The sequence below is a fragment of the Perna viridis genome, chromosome 11 (assembly GCF_037379345.1).
Source record: "Perna viridis isolate PV_CMFRI_1.1 ecotype Kerala chromosome 11, ASM3737934v1, whole genome shotgun sequence".
Lineage (NCBI taxonomy): Eukaryota > Metazoa > Mollusca > Bivalvia > Mytilida > Mytilidae > Perna > Perna viridis.
Genome location: NC_142455.1, coordinates 34,875,369 through 34,893,633, shown reverse-complemented (window position 1 = coordinate 34,893,633; position 18,265 = coordinate 34,875,369). Strand labels below are relative to the sequence as shown.

The following is an 18,265-nucleotide window of genomic DNA, read 5'->3' as shown; positions in this document are numbered from 1 at the left end:
AAGTTTGGTCAATAGTTTTCCTTTACCATCTATTTCTAAGTATAGGTCAAGATATGAGGCTGACTTCACGGTGTCTGTAGTATCCTTTATCTCAAGTTCTTTGGGGTAGATGCAATGTATCGGATCCCCGAAATAGGATTGTTTAAAGATAATACGTCATCTATATATCGGAAACTGAGATTAAAGGATCTAGCCAAACGATGTTCTTTCTTTCGGATCAGCAAGTAAAGGAGCACAATTTGTTCCCATTGGGATGCCGACCGTTGGTTGAAAAACACGTCCACCACACTGGACAAATATGTTGTCGATTAAAAATGCCAGCATTTTTAAACATCTTCCTCTGTATATCTGGAAGATGATTTGGAATTATTTCTTACAAAGTATGAGAAATCTCTGCAAAGAACTAGATATTTGTATCTAGGTGTACCATCTGTTTTGGAAAATGTTTGTTAGTCGGGATTTTAACTGAGTGTGGGGAATAGAAGTACACAACGTTGAAAAATCATAGGTTTTAATGCCATTATATGCAGATAATAATCTTGAACTGATTGTCTCCAAACGATCTTTCGAATTTTTCAGGATTCACATTAAATTAATACCACTACGGGAGTTACAAGTGTTGTGGTAGGACTGCAGACCATCTTTGACAGTTAATAGAAGTTTGATTCAAAGATATATATAAATGTTGTTTATGTTATAAATCATTCTTGACTTTTTCATATGAAATAACAAAAAGTCAAGAATGATTTATAACATAAACAGCATTTATACATATAAAATCTTTGAATATATGTATTTATAAGAAAATAGGACAAAATTGATCTCTAATATTTTGAATAATATTATCACAATTTACCTGTACTTTCGCAGTTGCAAAGAGTATTTATCTCAATAAAAAGACGAAAATATTATATTCTTTTCTATATCAACCATGGTACTATGATGAAAATATATATGACAAAGGTCATAAAATATACACCACGCTTCATACCTAGAATATTAATAAGAGTATTTAATATTTTTCAACGAGAGGGAGTTTCTCGTGCTTATCTCGTCCCGCGAGTTGAAAAGAAAATATTTAATAATCTGTTTATCGCTATTTTCTTGAATTGTAAGGTATTAGTTTTCTTGATCTTAATATATACGTTTTACAAGCACTGCAAAATTTCCTTTCGAGACAATTTTTTAGCGATGTGCTACGTGATAACACGTATGTTGTGCAGCTGTGATACACATTTTTTTAAAAACTATGACGATCGCGTTTAAAATTTGTTAAATAATTTTGGGATTTATTCATTCTAATCGGGTAAGTTACTGTATTTAATCATTTTCCATTATAGAATAAGAAATATTGCCACAAATTAGCCGTTATTTTATACGCAGTACACAAACAGATGGTTATTCCTACGCTGTTGCTTGTATGTCACGCGGGGACATAGAAACTAGCGATAATTTTCATCCGCTCTCGACTGGCGTGACATTGAAAATTATTGTATAGCAAGATCAAAGGAATTTTAAACAAAATAGCGATAATAACTTTACTCTTTTTAGCTCACATGGCCGTAGCTATTGCCATCACTTGGCGTCCGTCGTCGTCGTTAACAATTTCTTCAAACATCTTCTCCTCTGAAACTACTTAATAGATTTGCATGAAACTTATAATGACTATTCCTTAGAGTATGCTACACAAAATGACTTTTTGGATTTTTGATCGGTTAAAAAACATGGCTGGCGTTATTGAAAGTAGAACATAGGGATCAGACAGTAGATTTTTGCTTTTAAAAGTATTAAGCATGATGTGATCTATATCTGGTCACATTTTGATGAAAATCAGCTGACCCATGTTGGAGTTATTGGACATTTTTTGCCGTTTTTGATGTTATTACTCTCAAATATATTCTCCCCAGAAACTACTCTACAGAAAACAATGTAAGTTGGTATTTTTTGGTTTTTGTTTTTTAAGGGTATCCTTAACAAAATGACCGTTTGGATTTTTGATAGGTTAAAAAAAATTGCCGCCTTTACTAAAATAGAATATAGGGGTCATACAGTAGTTTTCTGCATATATTTCCAAAACCATTAGGTTTGTCCAATATCTTTCATTACTGAAATATCCTTATTTTAAGACTTACAAAAGTCTCCAGGGATAAAAGTTGTCAGAAAACTCCATGTAAGGGGTATTGCCCTTGAGAGTTGAAACATGATTTTTTTCTTTTACAGTTTTCAGCCTATATCTTGAAAACTATGATAGTTAGAATGAAACTTTCGATTGTTGAAATGATTTTTATTATAAGTCCTACAAAAGTCACCAGGGATCAAAGTTGTCAGAAAACTCCATGTAAGGGGTATTGCCCTTGAGAGTTGAAACATGACTTTTTTCTTTTACAGTTTTCAGCCTATATCTTGAAAACTATGATAGTTAGAATGAAACTTTCGATTGTTGAAATGATTTTTATTATAAGTCCTACAAAAGTCACCAGGGATCAAAGTTGTCAGAAAACTCCATGTAAGGGGTATTGCCCTTGAGAGTTGAAACATGACTTTTTTCTTTTACAGTTTTCAGCCTATATCTTGAAAACTATGATAGATAGAATGAAACTTTCGATTGTTGAAATGATTCTTATTATAAGTCCTACAAAAGTCTCCAGGGATCAAAGTTGTCAGAAAACTCCATGTAAGGGGTATTGCCCTTGAGAGTTGAAACATGACTTTTTTCTTTTACAGTTTTCAGCCTATATCTTGAAAACTATGATAGTTAGAATGAAACTTTCGATTGTTGAAATGATTTTTATTATAAGGCCTACAAAAGTCTCCAGGGATCAAAGTTGTCAGAAAACTCCATGTAAGGGGTATTGCCCTTGAGAGTTGAAACATGACTTTTTTCTTTTACAGTTTTCAGCCTATATCTTGAAAACTATGATAGTTAGAATGAAACTTTCGATTGTTGAAATGATTTTTATTATAAGTCCTACAAAAGTCTCCAGGGATCAAAGTTGTCAGAAAACTCCATGTAAGGGGTATTGCCCTTGAGAGTTGAAACATGACTTTTTTCTTTTACAGTTTTCAGCCTATATCTTGAAAACTATGATAGATAGAATGAAACTTTCGGTTGTTGAAATGATTTTTATTATAAGGCCTACAAAAGTCTCCAGGGATCAAAGTTGTCAGAAAACTCCATGTAAGGGGTATTGCCCTTGAGAGTTGAAAAATGACTTTTTTCTTTTACATTTTTCAGCCTATATCTTGAAAACTATGATAGTTAGAATGAAACTTTCGATTGTTGAAATGATTTTTATTATAAGGCCTACAAAAGTCTTCAGGGATCAAAGTTGTCAGAAAACTCCATGTAAGGGGTATTGCCCTTGAGATTTGAAAAATGACTTTTTTCTTTTACAGTTTTCAGCCTATATCTTGAAAACTATGATAGTTAGAATGAAACTTTCGATTGTTGAAATGATTTTTATTATAAGTCCTACAAAAGTCTCCAGGGATCAAAGTTGTCAGAAAACTCCATGTAAGGGGTATTGCCCTTGAGAGTTGAAACATGACTTTTTTCTTTTACAGTTTTCAGCCTATATCTTGAAAACTATGATAGTTAGAATGAAACTTTCGATTGTTGAAATGATTTTTATTATAAGGCCTACAAAAGTCTCCAGGGATCAAAGTTGTCAGAAAACTCCATGTAAGGGGTATTGCCCTTGAGAGTTGAAACATGACTTTTTTCTTTTACAGTTTTCAGCCTATATCTTGAAAACTATGATAGTTAGAATGAAACTTTCGATTGTTGAAATGATTTTTATTATAAGTCCTACAAAAGTCTCCAGGGATCAAAGTTGTCAGAAAACTCCATGTAAGGGGTATTGCCCTTGAGAGTTGAAACATGACTTTTTTCTTTTACAGTTTTCAGCCTATATCTTGAAAACTATGATAGATAGAATGAAACTTTCGGTTGTTGAAATGATTTTTATTATAAGGCCTACAAAAGTCTCCAGGGATCAAAGTTGTCAGAAAACTCCATGTAAGGGGTATTGCCCTTGAGAGTTGAAAAATGACTTTTTTCTTTTACATTTTTCAGCCTATATCTTGAAAACTATGATAGTTAGAATGAAACTTTCGATTGTTGAAATGATTTTTATTATAAGGCCTACAAAAGTCTTCAGGGATCAAAGTTGTCAGAAAACTCCATGTAAGGGGTATTGCCCTTGAGATTTGAAAAATGACTTTTTTCTTTTACAGTTTTCAGCCTATATCTTGAAAACTATGATAGATAGAATGAAACTTTCGATTGGTGAAATGATTCTTATTATAAGGCCTACAAAAGTCTCCAGGGATCAAAGTTGTCAATCAATATCTTGACAACTATAATAAAACGGAACGAAACTTTCGTTTGATGAAATGATCCTCATTATAAGTCCTACCGAAGTCTTCATGGAGCCAAAGTTGTTGGACAACTTATTGTTAGATTTATTGCACTTGAAAAGCAAACATCTTTTAAGGTGAGCGACTCAGGCTCACTGGAGCATCTTGTATTATTAAAACTGTTTTTTACGTTTTTTTTTTACATTATTATTATGTTCCTGTTATAGTATTTTTCCATCTTATATGGTAAATTGGTCTAGATGCTTATAATTTCTTGTCAGGTGGTAATGTTACTGTTGTACGTAAACCCTAAGAAGATATAAATAGATAATAGATAAATAAAAAAAATAAAGTGCAATATGATTATACAGACGCAATTTGACAGGAGATTTAAACAAGCGTCCATGTTATAAGCAATCGGAGATTACTATACAAAAAGTGGTTCATCTGAAATTGTTGTTTTAATACATTATCTGGAATATGACTGGTTATCAAATGAATTTGTACTTAATTGTATAGAGTTTTATAAGTTTAACAACTCATTTGTCGGTTATATTGTCAAACCTGATTTGAGAAATGATGTGGGTTTTTGTCCATATTTTTTTCATTCGAACGATGCAAATTATGAGAAAAAGGTGTGTAACAGATGGTTTATCATATGGGTCTTGCGTAAGTTGAATGTTGTTGAGTTATTACTTCTCTATTTTCAGTTAGAACTATCAAATGCAGAATTGAATTATATTTATAACTTGAACCATATTTATAGGTGAACACCATTTTCGTACATATATGATATACATTTTTGTAATCCTACCTTCGCCTACCTAAGTTGTACACGATATTTGTACAATAGTTGTTGATTTACCATCCCTTCGATTGTGCCAAACACTTTATTACTTCCTTGATGAATAACTTTATGATCGCATTTAAATTTCGTTGACAATAGCACAGCCCTATTAATTGGCTTTACATAACTCTATGGCAGGTACACACACACAAAGATTAAATTTAAGCATAAATCTACTTATTTTCCATTTTCTATTTTCGGTTCAGATATATTTATCTGTCTTCCTGCTTTCACATGACAAGATTTGATCATACATTTTGTTGTACAATACAAAAGGTTCTTAAACTATTAAGACATAGCATATTGACGAAATATCATTAAATGACCTCCACCATAAATATGTATTTACAGGGCCATAACAAATTAGTTGGACCAAACAAAACATTTATGTGATTTCCTTGATACGTTAAGAATAAAATACTACCTGGTTTAAGCTGTAAACTTGTTATGCAATATAAATTGTGATCTTACATTACTGACACGTCGCTTTTAATGAACAGCTGCAAAACAATGAATAAGCAAACACCTATCGACTAAAAATGTACATTCTCTAAAATTGACCACTTTTTTCAGAAATGCAATAATCTTTTATACCTTGTTTCACAACCTACAGTTTGACTGCAACAGAAGACAGAAGTTCCAGCCGAAATGATAAATACGTCATTGGTATTGTAGATGAATATTCGAGGTATTCCGTAGTAAACAACGAGGTCTGATGATACAACTGGTTCAGTGTCATTATTATTCTCATATTCACAAAACCAGACAATGGACATTTATATACAATACTGTTAATATAATAACTTTATTGATATAACCAAGATTACGTTGTTCCTTGTTAAATGTAAGTTATTGTACGAATCAGGCTAAATGGGAATAATCAGGGATATGCATATAAAAGGCACTTGTCTGACAATATAACTTCACTCTAGGAAGCCTTCTTTATTAAAAGAAGACCATGATGCTAGAAAAATGAGGTTTTGAAAAAAGTTATCTGCCCTTGAAATATTCATTTTAGGGCATTTTAATGTAAAATGTAATGCAGTTTACAAAAAATATATGAAAATCATGTGATTTTAATATCTATTGGCACAAATAGTCAAAATGCACTTTCGAATGGTGGATTTTTCCAATACCATGTTTTACCTAGTGCCTTTTTCTTAAAGAGACTGTCACTTAATTCATACAAATTTCCCAATGTTATCAACGTCAAGTACATGTAGTACCTCTGTGGTCTCCTGCAAATTCCCAAAACATGATAAAATATAGATATGCAGCTTAAACAAAAACATTTTTTCTTTATATTTCAATAAGTCGTTCAACACTCAATTGATCAGTACGATTACTGTTACTGCTCGGTAGTCAATTGTTCCTATTCATCCAGATTTAAGAATAAAGCAATGTGAGGTTTAAATTCGAAAAAAGTAGCAGAAATAAGACAATTTACAAGAATCCCGGAAAACCATTAAAATTTGAGGCTCACGATAGTCATGGCAAAACAAAGCTGCCATATATCCCCTTAGTCAATTTCATGTGATCTACTGTAACTAGAACATGCATTAGTACAAAAGCCAACATTATTGAAAAAAAAATGAAACGAACAATTTCTCATTTATCATTAAGATTTAGCATGTAGTTAAACTACGTATACTCAAGATATATATCCTGTAGACCTGTCTTTGAATTAACGTAATATTGATAATTAAAAATTGTCCGTTTCTTAATTGTAGTATTCATATCGGTAATGGTAAACTTAATACTAAAATTAACGATAGGAAAGGGATTATTTTTCATTCTCTATTGTCAACTATCTGTTTGAAGATTGTAACGTCCCCTTGTCACCAACATATAGTGTTTACATATCACTTTTGGTTCGATTTGCTCGTATATGTAATAGTATTTCGGAAATTACTACATCAAGGTCTTCGATATCACAAGCTCGTAAATACATTCACATTTGTTGAAACCGATACAAGGAACTCATTCTCAAATACAGATGTACTTGCAAGGATTAATGCGCGCAGATATCTCTCACCCTGTGTTGTTGCGGTAATATTCTACACGCACGGAAAGCTCTATACTCCTCAAATTAGTTAACTAAACCGTTTAATAGGCTCATCCGTAAGGGATGTAGTTATAATATCATTGTCAAACCGTTAAAGATAGCATTTTTTGTTTATTTTATTAAATTTGCTCATAGGGACATTACATAGAAATTAAAACATTATATTTAAAGCACTGTTTCGAATGACATGGGTTGTGTACCGTGGTTTGCATACCCGCAAGAGAAAAATAAGGATTGATTTTACATACGATGGGGACATACTTTTTTGTAGGTTTAAACTGATCTGGACCTGACATGTCAGTTAACTTTAGGTAGTTCTTAGTTTGTAAATTTATGTAATTTATTTTCATTTGCGTTATTTCCGTTGTAACTAGGAACTTATTTGTAGGCGTATTTTTTTAACTTAACCGAGGTTTGATTTTGATGTCAAATCGCTAACGATTGCAATGTTTATTATTTGCATTGATTCGCTCATATGGTTTTTACACAGAAATTAAAACACTATATTAAAAAGCAGGTTTTGACATGACATTGGTTGTGTCCTTATTGTATGACTTATGGTGTACAGTGGTTCCCAACCTAGCACGGGCAGAATATGTATTTTTGTAGGTTTCAAATGGTCTGGAGCGGGCATGTCTTTTAACTGTTAGTAGTCTCTAGTTTGTACATCTGTGTAATTTATATACATTTTCCTTATGTTCGTTATGACAATGCATTCAGATATTTTTAGCTCATTTTTTGACGTGTTAAATTGTGTGATATTTTTTCCACAGTGGCAAAATTTTAAAACGGTAAGTAATCACGCCAAAGCATTTAACTCCACCGCATTCTTTGTGCCTGTGCAAAGTCAGGAATTTCTTGCCTCTCTATGTATTGTTTTGTGTACACCTTTACTTTCTTTTTATGTTACTCGTTCGCTGCACCTGTGTATATCGGTATTTCGGGACCAGCCTGCACTTTGGTGTGGTGTGAAAATTTCCACGTTGTAATTGAAGATCATTTGGTGGCCTTGGGCTGACATTTTGCTTCCAGGGGTTATCTCTTTTTAACCTTACCTACTATCGGTATATTATAACATTTAAATCTCAGTCAACCAGATCTGACACAAATCCAATTCTAAACAACAAAGGATTTACAAAAAAAATACTGCACAATCAGTCTTGATATTTCTGAGCTCAACATAATTATATGGCATATGAAATTTGTATATACCTATTCTCAAAAGAAGGTTACATATATTTACGAATATACTAATAAAACAATACAACCTTTTGGTCGAATTTGAAAAAGATAAGTAGGACACAACAAAGAGTAATGAAGGGAACCAAGATTTTAGCGATAATTAGAAGAATAATATCCATTGACAAAGTCCAGTCATTGAAAACAGACACACACAACAAAGAACACAAAAAAACCGAAATAATACATGCCAAGTTACAAAAGTGAATGAACAACTCGGACTTCTGCTTATCTGAAAACACTTGCCGAGTTGCTCATAAAAAGTCAAGTCCAGAATAGACGAAAAAAGAAAGAAAAAACCATGACAGGTTGAACAAAACAATGTTTCATGATGCAGATGGCTACATCGTAACGATCATGGTGACGCCCATAAAACTTCTGTAGTGGTGACCATTGATTCCTAAGTGTAGTCAATGCTGACTTCACAGTATCTGTAGTATCCTTTATCTCAAGTTCTTTGGGGTAGATGCGTTGTATCAAACCTTGGAAACTAGGATTGCTAATAAAAAACCGCCATCTATATAGCGGAGATTAAAAGATCTATCTAAACGATAGTTCCTTCTTTTGGATCAGATCAGTTATAAAGTCGGCCTCATAAGAGTGACGAAATAGGTCAGCAAGTAGTTGAGCACAATTTGTTCCAATTGGAATGCCGACCGTTTCTTAAAAAACGCGTCCACTTCACTGAACAAATATGTTGTCGATAAATAAAATCAGCATTTAAAAACAAGTTACTTGAAAGATGATTTTGAATTATTCTTTTATAAATTATAAGGAATTTCTATCAAGAACTATATATTTCTATCTATGTGCACTATTTTTTTGCAAAAACAACTATGTATAATGCTTTGAGTCGGGATTTTAATTGGATATGGGGACTGAAAGTATACAGTGTTGAAAACTCATTGTTTTTGATATTATTTCATGCTGATTATAATCCTTGATTGAGAGTCTCCAAAAGATCTTTCGAATTTTTCAGGATCCATATTGAAATAATATCACAGAGAATCAATATCTTTCATCTATTCCATTGCGTAGTCCTCCATGGCATCCATAAGAACTTAAAAATTAAATGTCCAATTTATAGAGCGTGGTTCATTGTATTCATGACATTTAGAAGGATATTACGCAGAAATTAGTTTTCGATGATGCTTAATCTCCCGTAATGACGTGACCGGAAGGATCATGTTTGAATGGAGAGTTTTTGCAAGAACAGTCAGGCGAATTGGCTTTGAAGTCCTTAATCTCGAGGGTGTGCAATAGTTTTTTTTAATAATTGAAAATTTTGGATGTAATGGGTGAACTGTAGGAATATGAAATAATCGGTATAGATTTATCCTTGAAATATGGGGAAATTTAGTTAGTTACGTTTTTGTGATAGGGGATGTTAGCCAAATTTATTACATCTATACCTTTGTTGACAAAGGAATGTGGAAGAAATGATCGTTTTTCTTCATCTTAACTTTTCCCACGAATTGTTTAAAAAGTCTGTGGTAACCAATATCCAAAATAATGGCAACAAGTCTGTATAATGAAACGGAAGGTTCAGAAACAGGAGTGTCAAGACTTATTTCGTAAAGGGAGTGTAGTAGAGTAAGATGTATAGAATATAGTTTTGTTTGAATGTGATGAAGGCCAGGAAGTTTTTTGTATGAAAGGCAGAAGACCATCTATAAAGACATCATACATCTTAGGTGACGTTTAGTGGCAATTGCCATAACTCGAATTCCGTCTTTGATTTTTGTCAGATAAATTCATTACATTTATGCTATTGTTATATTGGTTTGAAAGGTTCCCTATACTTTTAATGTCGTCATTGCATCTGTAAGTTCTTGCAGTACCTATTCTGCGTATGTAGTAGCCCCGTGCACGTCCGGGTGTCAAAAGACTAGGCCTGCAGCCGCGCTAAGCTTGTCGTAAAAGGCGACTAAATAGTGCTCAGCAATGTGTTCTGGGATGTGTGCCCCAGGTGGTAGAATGGGATACCCCTGACGTGTTACATGCTGGGGTTGTCAGGCTATAATACGGAAAATCTGACAGCAAATCATAGTGGTGCATGGTGTTGGGAAAGATGCCACGTTCCTTGCACGTAAAAGAACCCTTCTGAGGTATTCAATAGGATTAGGAACCTTTGCGCTCCGCCACAGGAGGCTAAATTGCCCGACCCTACCCATCCCCCCTTTTCTATTGCCAATCAAAATTTGTTGACCCTATTATCCTTGTGACCCATCCTTTTTTTCATTTCATTGTCATTTATGTTCATTTGATCATCCATTTAATTTCATCCCCTGAATATAGCTGAAATATTGCTGCTCGGGCGTTAATCCCCAACGATCAATCAATCAATGATTTTAAAGATACCAAAATTAAGAAACAAAGTTTGCACCAAATAAAATAAAAAAAGATGCAGTTGGGATATGCAGTGGATGAAAAATAATTACCATGCGCCTCCCAATGCCTGGTGTATGTATGGACACCATTTTAATAAAAGAATAACCAGGCAATACTGTAGTATATAAAATACAAAAAAGAAGATTAATTCAGGATTATCAAATTCCAATGACATCACCGAATTGGGAAAACAGAGACGATCTGCATACACAATGTAGACTACGGAATATTTAAAAATTATATGTGTAAAATTATATTATTCCATCTAAACACAGTGACATCAGTGTCTCCAGATGGCAAACATGTCCTGTTCAGACAACATCACTCCTCACAATGCATTACAAAACAATCTAATAAACGTCAGATTGTTGGGTTTCGAAATCGGAAGGTCATGACATCTATTTGAGGATATCACAAATGAGACAAACACTTTATATCGGCCACCCTAACTGTGATCATGATCATAAAACGTCTTTAGTAATAATCTGGAGAAGCATTGAATAATCTTCTTGTGTGTATTTCTTTATGTCACCAAAACGAACTTTGTTTACATGATATTTGATAGAAAGAGATATTTGTATAACATATGTCATTTTAACAATGTTAGTTTGCTTTCGATCCTTTCACCAGAACTAAACATTGCAAAAACAATTAGGTGTGTATCGCCAAATACCATACTGACCTCAACCTTTCTTCCGATATCGTTTTCTGCAAAGTTTGGGAATTTTACCTCGCCTATTCTGAATGTAGAATCTTCATCCATATTTGGATCCCAAGTGTAGATTGGGTTTTTTGCTGTTGATGCAAACAGTTCTATCTCTGAGTTCGATGGTCGAGCATAGAACGAATATGTCACAGTGTGACCAATCGGAATTGTATCTCCTGCACATACAAACTTATGAAATACGTTTTCAATATAGTGTCCATCACAGTGTATCGAGTTGCGAGAATGACGTGTTTCGTCAAAGTTTATCCTCGTACTAACGCCGTATGTATGACGGGAAACACGCTCGATAATGATATCTGGCGCAAAGCCATAAATACATGCGCCCTTTACGACTGCGGATCCTGCTTCAGTTGGAATAATTATCTTAACCGCTGGCCTTTTATCTACCACCTGTTTAATTGCGTTTTGGACGACCGACGATTCTGAGTATCCGCCTACCATCAACATAGCATGGACTCCTGACAATTCTTCTTGATTTAATAAATTTTCCAAGATTTTAGTAAGCTGTTTTAAAGAATTGTCAAAAAAACTTAAGAATAGTTTTTGTGGAAATGTTATTTTCCCCCTTTTAATCTGTAAAGGCATGTCAGAATAGTTGTTTAGTAGTTCTGATATGTTCTCTATTTCTTTAATGCATTCAGGCAAAATTAAAATGACGTTTTCTCTGTCTTTGTAGCTTCTTTTTTTAAGTTCAAACATGGTAAAAAATTCGTTTATTTCATCTCTGTACTCTGTTTTAAGTTCTTCCCAGGTTTCTGAACTCAAAACACTTCTCCAAAATTCCTCAAAAGCCTCATCTACCTTCCGTCCCCCACAAGCTCCTCCTGATGCTCTATAAATCTCATGCAATGTGTTCAGGGTAGATCCTTTCTTTACAATATATGCTGTAATATCCACCGTGCCACCTATAATTGATATACCTCGAAAAGTATCTGTTTGACTATTTATATTATAAAACTCATTTAAAAATGTATGAAAAAAATATAAATGCAGAATTCGACAATTGTTAAATTCGAATTGTAGCAGGTTTTGGTATATTGAAAGTATTTTGGACTTATCTTGCAAAGAGTAGCGATACTTCAATATGTGTTTCGTTAATTAACTTTGCAAGGTCGAAATTTTTCTATGAGGCATCCAAATAGGTCTGCAGTAAGCTACCGGTTTGTTCTTTGTTCACCCAACCATAATATTGTGTACACTGTTGTTTCACGGTCTTGTATACATTGTATATGTACTTCTTATAAAGATGTTATGGTAAAGTGGAAACGGCTATGTTATAAAAATGTACGTATTACATCTTACAAGAAAATTGTATATTGTGAAATAGGTAATGTTCATCTATTTAAGGCTCAATGGTTATATTTAAATCACTATATTCGACTCTCCCTTCTTACATGTACTATCAATATGAAAACGAGGAATTACTTACAGAATGGTCATTACATGTAACATGTAGTTCTTGTAAGGTGTATACATTCTTTAATTATTGAGCCACTCAGAAATATATTTACCTCCTAAATCTAGAACGAGAAACTTCGTATCACTTCTAAACGTTTGAACTGACACCTGACCATCTCTTTCATAACGATCAAGTTCTTGGTAGTGACAAAAAAGGGCTGCCGATTCTGGTTCTAATGCAATCTTTAGCCTATCCGTTCTAATACCGGCCTTAGAAATAAATATAATAACAAATGTAAAAGAGTAATCAAGGGAACCAAGATTCCAGTAAAAAATCAAAATAATGAAATCCAGGGGCAAAGACCAGACATGGAAAAGAGACAAACACAACAAAGAACACGAAGTAAATAAAATAATACATATAAAGTAACATAAGTAAATGAGCAACTGGCGTAAAATATGCCATGTTTACACTAACATTGATATTTCGAAATTCAATTATTGAAAGTCAGAGAGTAAGCAAGGGAACCAAGGTTATAGCGGTAATCAAACGAATGTAATCCAGGGACAAAGACCAGACATGGAAAACAGACATACACAACAAAGAAAATATAGTAACTAAAATCTTACATACAAAGTAACAAAAGCAAATGAGCAACTCGGACTCCACTAAAAACAGGGAGCATGGACCAGGTCCACCTGTAGAGTAAGCGTTCTCTGCTTTTCTAGAAGCAGCCGCCGAGTTGCTCATATAAAGTCCAGGGTAGACGAAAGAGGAAACACGAGGTACTAGCATGTAGACAAGAAATGTTGATTATTAAATGAATGAATTATTTTTTTAAACATTAGTTCGGTTTTGGTAGATAAAGTTATTTTTATTTCCATAAAGCATGGACCAGGTGCAATGGTAGGGTAAGCGTCCTCTGCTTTTCTAGAAACACCCGCCGAGTTGCTCATAAAAAGTCAAGTAGAAAAACTATGACTCGTTGAATAAATCATTTTTCACTGTGCAGATGGATACAGCATAATGATCCACGAGTTCATGATGACGACCATAAAATTTCCTTGGTGATGACTTCAATCTTGTATCAACATTACCCTGTTCCAGAAGCCTATTTGTTAGAGCTCTAGCGCGATACAGAAAGTCTGCGAATTGTGGGCAAGCTCTTGCGTAACGTACGAGTTGTGATATGAACATTCCTTACGTAGGTGCGGAAGGGATGTTGACACAGATGAAAGGAAAGTTGACAATTTTGAATGAAAAGTCAGCACCTTTGCCGTTACGTTTGGTCAATAGTTTTCCTTTACCATCGATTTCTAAGGCAATGGAGTCTGCATTACAATTAACAATTTATAGCATAATTTTTTTTTCTAAGTTTTCTAAGAAGACAAATTTAATAGTACTAAGTAGACAACTTTATAATTTTTTTTCTTAAGCTTCCTGTTGTTTATATTACAATGGAATTTCCCTGACTGTGCTGGAGGACTAGCATTATATGTTGAAGGGCAAGGCAGTATTATAATCTAAATGTCGTAAGCTTCCGCTATATAGATGACGTATTATATTAAAACAATCCTAATTCTTGAATTTTATTCATTGCATCGACCCCAAAGAACTTGAGATAAAGAATACTACAGATACTCTGAAATCAGCCTCATATCCTGACCTACACTTAGAAATTGATGGTAGAGGAACGCTATTGACCAAACTTTACGTGATGACTTTTCATTAAGAATTGTCATCTTTCCTTTCATCTGTGGCAACATCCCTTCAGCAACTACGTATGGAGTGTTCATATCACAACTCATAGGTATTCCAGAGCTTGCCTTTCCTTTCCTCGTTTGTATACCCCGGACTTGACTTTTCATGGGCAACTCGGCGGGTGTTTCTAGAAAAGCAGAGGACGCTTACCCTACCAGTGCACCTGGTCCATGCTCCCCTTTTTATACTGGAGTCAAGTTGCTCATTTGTTTTTGTTACTTTAGATGTATGATTTTAGTTACTTTATGTTCTTTGTTGTGTATGTCTGTTTTTCATGTCTGGCCTTTGTCCCTGGATTACATTTGCTTGATTACCGCTATAACCTTGATTGCCTTGATTACTCTTATTCTGTGTCCTGGGTCAATGTAAAATTATTTTTTTATCTTTGTCAAGGAGTAATTGACCACTTGAAATTGTATGCAAATGTATATTTAAATATTGTTACCTCAGTGCAACACCAGATCATGAACTGTTTTGCAGATTCGCTCCATATAGCAGGTAAAGTTAAGATCCATTTTACATCCTCCTCTTTGTAAACACTTGATTTTTCAAGCAACATCATAGCTTGGTTTTTCAAGTAGCGGATGGATTCCGAAAATACCACGCGGCCTCGCAGTTGTCTTCCCATAGCATCGGTAAGCCTCATGTTTTTGCGCAGTGACTACAAAATAAACTCTAAATAATAAATATGTGATTTATGTATTATAATTACAGAAAGGATGCATTATATTTCTTCCGCTAGCCGATCGTAAATTATTGTAACACGGAAAAATGATAAGTTGCTTTTAAGTTGTAACATCACTACAGGATAAAAAAGATCTGAAAAGATCATATAATTTGAATGGAAGGTTAATCTGTGGTACCGTAAGTCTTCAATGAGCAGTACAAGCTCTGAATGAAATCATTAGCTCAGAGCATACTGAAAGACAAACAATTGCACACTATTATTTGGAAAAAAGTTAAAAATGAGCAAAGAAACCTAAAACTAAATTATAAGATATCGATTCCTTTTTTGAAAAGAACTCCTTATTAACTGTAACTTTATGAAATAAAGAATCTACACAGGTACCCGTTAAAAAGTTTGAGCTTCGGAGAAAATAGTCACTTTAGTGCTATTACAGACCAAGAAGCAACCAAGATTTAATCCATGATTATTAATCGTGAATTGGTATTTTAACAATCTTTGTGCATTTTGATTTTTAAAAATACATCAGTTTGTCCTTAACACAAATTTCGTATAACAAGTTGTATCTAAAACAATAAGCGGCATTGTGGGCTTGATACAAATGTTTCAATATAATGTAACCATAAAAGTGTTCCAATGGGTCAACATTGGATAAAAACCGCATTTATTTAACAAAGCCATCATTTTATGATATTGTTTTTGCAATACGCACATGTATTATACTCTGTCCCAAATTTTACTACAAAGTATGTGAAATAGTATAAACCTATTAATATGTACCTTGGACTTGTACAAAGACATCTTGAAATAGGCAAAATAGTAGTGTTCCTTTGCTTGGTCTATACCCATTTCATTATACATCTTCTCTGCTTCATAACCAAAGGCAACATATTTCTTTTCATTGTTCAACAGAATAATACTCTTATCCTTAACTAACGTTCCTAGCTCCCCAACAGGCCATATTTTACATTGTACTTTCAAGGGATTGATCTTGAAATCCTTCCGACTGAGGAACGCAAACCCAGAGAAAGCTGTACCGATGTCCACTGCTACTGTTATTAGTTCTTTACCACCAATATCCTGTCTTTGGATTGTCGCTTCCTCGTTGGGACCTTGATGGATATCTCCGGACATTTTAACACAGTAGTAAATCAATCCATATATATAGCAAAACGTATCTAGATCATCACAAGAGATCAGAAACAATATCAGCAACTAAATATGGAGAAGATGGGACGAGCATTCTTTTTGAGTTAATCCAGTACATGTTTCGTCGTAAACCTATCTATTACTAAGAAATGTATGTCTCATATAATTAGGACTGTAACCACGTTGTATGTCAAAAACACCGTTTACTTAGTTTGGACTTCAACTTTTCGAAGTTTCTTTTTCTTGAACAGTTTATGACAAAATAAAATAATATAACATCCTCACGTTTCACTCATTTTCTCGAATACTTAGGAAAAGAAAAGTAACATACTACCACTTATTGACATCCATTTAAAAAGGCAAAAACACATCTTTTAGTCTATTTAATCTTTGTTTGTTGTTGGAAACTTTTGAAAGGCTTTTTTGTAATAATCTACTTATTGTGTACCATTTCAACTTTCGAAATAGGCAAATTGTATGTAATACAATGTTGTACTTTCGTTTCTGTTGAAGGGAGATTATGAAATAATCAACTTTAGTTAGTTTACATCACGTAGTTCTATTTAAATGATAAAAAACAAAACCAATTTAATATTGTACAACGTCGATACTTTGTCATGCGTAAGCTTAGGTTTATACTGTTCAAAATCTAATTAATATACTTACAATGTACACACATATACACACTTCTTTCTTATGTTATTATTACTTCCGTGAATATTTATCTGAGTACTTCAGGACAATCGGTTCATTTGAAAGCGTTTAGATTACAGTAAACTAAATATAACCTTGAAAGTATGGTAGAAATGTATAATATATTATTCTATGAACATTGAGAGCTCACATTCATCGATGAAAGAAGTTCAAATTTCAAAGAAAGGAAGCTAATTTATTATAGTTTATAAAACTAATTACACAAACAGTTTGACGACAATTTTAAGTATTACATAAACGGACTTGTATGGCTTTTAATGTTACATTCTTAAAATTGAGATTTCTTTGGTAATAAGGTCTAACAAACGAAAACAACTGATGGTCATTTCAATTAGGATGAAGACATTTTGAATTAATATATTTAAAACAGAATAATTCCTTACTATTTTTTTAAATTTAAATGTCTAAAAATGATAAATCAAGTAGAATAACGATCATGGATATGGTTGATATATCGACGAGCAAACAACCTCATCCGGATGAAAAATGTTCAAGTCCACTCATTGGTCTTCAATGAACGACAATGAAACCGTCACAACACAGGACAGGCTTGTAACTGATCCCTAAACAACATTATACACAGGTATTTCAATTCAAATATTTTCCCCAATGCACGTCAGCAACACACAGAAACCTGAGCGCGAAAGCAAAAAAGACATACAGAGTGACAAATGCGGCGGAGTTAAAGTATTTAGGCGTGATTACAATCATATGTGGCAAGTTCAGATACAAACAAAACCGAAGTTTAGGTATCAGATGAAATTAATGAGACAATTGTGAATGGAAATATAGTGTATTTGTGTTTGGAAAATGATAAATGGGGAGAAATTTCAATTCCTGCGTGTTTTAAGGGAACGTATATGCTGTTTAAAAATGATAAAAATCTACGATGATTAAGTGAGTATTAGTGGTGGTATTACGCACATAAT

General features: G+C 33.5%; 2 protein-coding genes and 1 long non-coding RNA gene across 38 annotated transcripts in view; 1 reads left to right on the top strand and 2 right to left on the bottom strand.

The window, feature by feature from the left end:
- The window catches only part of LOC148603868 (heat shock 70 kDa protein 12A-like), a 29,479-nt gene extending 23,482 nt beyond the window's left edge, over nt 1–5,997 (bottom strand). For 23 of the 34 annotated variants that reach the window (XM_088554005.1, XM_088553992.1, XM_088553997.1 and 20 more), the window contains exon 1: nt 5,801–5,997. In XM_088554005.1, the coding sequence (XP_088410131.1) occupies nt 5,801–5,982 (182 nt within the window). In that variant the 5' untranslated portion in view covers nt 5,983–5,997. Of the gene's footprint in view, nt 1–856; nt 971–5,173; nt 5,534–5,800 lie in introns of those variants that run through there. The other 11 variants (XM_088554018.1, XM_088554019.1, XM_088554017.1 and 8 more) reach the window with 6 other exon arrangements.
- LOC148603867 (uncharacterized) lies at nt 4,813–6,803 on the top strand. Its single transcript, XR_015916922.1, has 2 exons — nt 4,813–5,028; nt 5,820–6,803. It is a non-coding gene; the product is annotated as an uncharacterized LOC148603867 (long non-coding RNA).
- A 4,211-nt stretch (nt 6,804–11,014) lies between these two features.
- On the bottom strand, nt 11,015–17,393 carry LOC148603866 (heat shock 70 kDa protein 12A-like). 3 transcript variants are annotated; one of them, XM_088553989.1, is made up of 5 exons: nt 17,289–17,393; nt 16,254–16,764; nt 15,234–15,449; nt 13,140–13,296; nt 11,015–12,533 (listed from the first exon to the last, which is right to left on the bottom strand). In XM_088553989.1, the coding sequence occupies exons 2-5, from the start codon at nt 16,605–16,607 to the stop codon at nt 11,491–11,493; spliced, it is 1,770 nt and encodes a 589-aa protein (XP_088410115.1). In that variant the 5' UTR covers nt 16,608–16,764; nt 17,289–17,393; the 3' UTR covers nt 11,015–11,490. The 3 variants fall into 3 exon arrangements, with proteins under 3 accessions (XP_088410115.1, XP_088410114.1, XP_088410116.1); XM_088553988.1 differs by having other exon boundaries at nt 16,254–16,651; nt 17,289–17,389; XM_088553990.1 differs by lacking the exon at nt 17,289–17,393 and having other exon boundaries at nt 16,254–17,216.
- Between the last annotated feature and the right edge of the window lie 872 nt (nt 17,394–18,265).

Excerpts from the sequence above, each read along its gene's own strand:
- LOC148603866 (XM_088553988.1), bottom strand. Across the intron at positions 13,297-15,233 it reads TGATCTGGTGTTGCACTGAG|GCCGGTATTAGAACGGATAG; the intron begins GTAACAATATTT and ends TTTATTTCTAAG. Across the intron at positions 12,534-13,139 it reads TCTCGTTCTAGATTTAGGAG|GTGGCACGGTGGATATTACA; the intron begins GTAAATATATTT and ends TATCAATTATAG.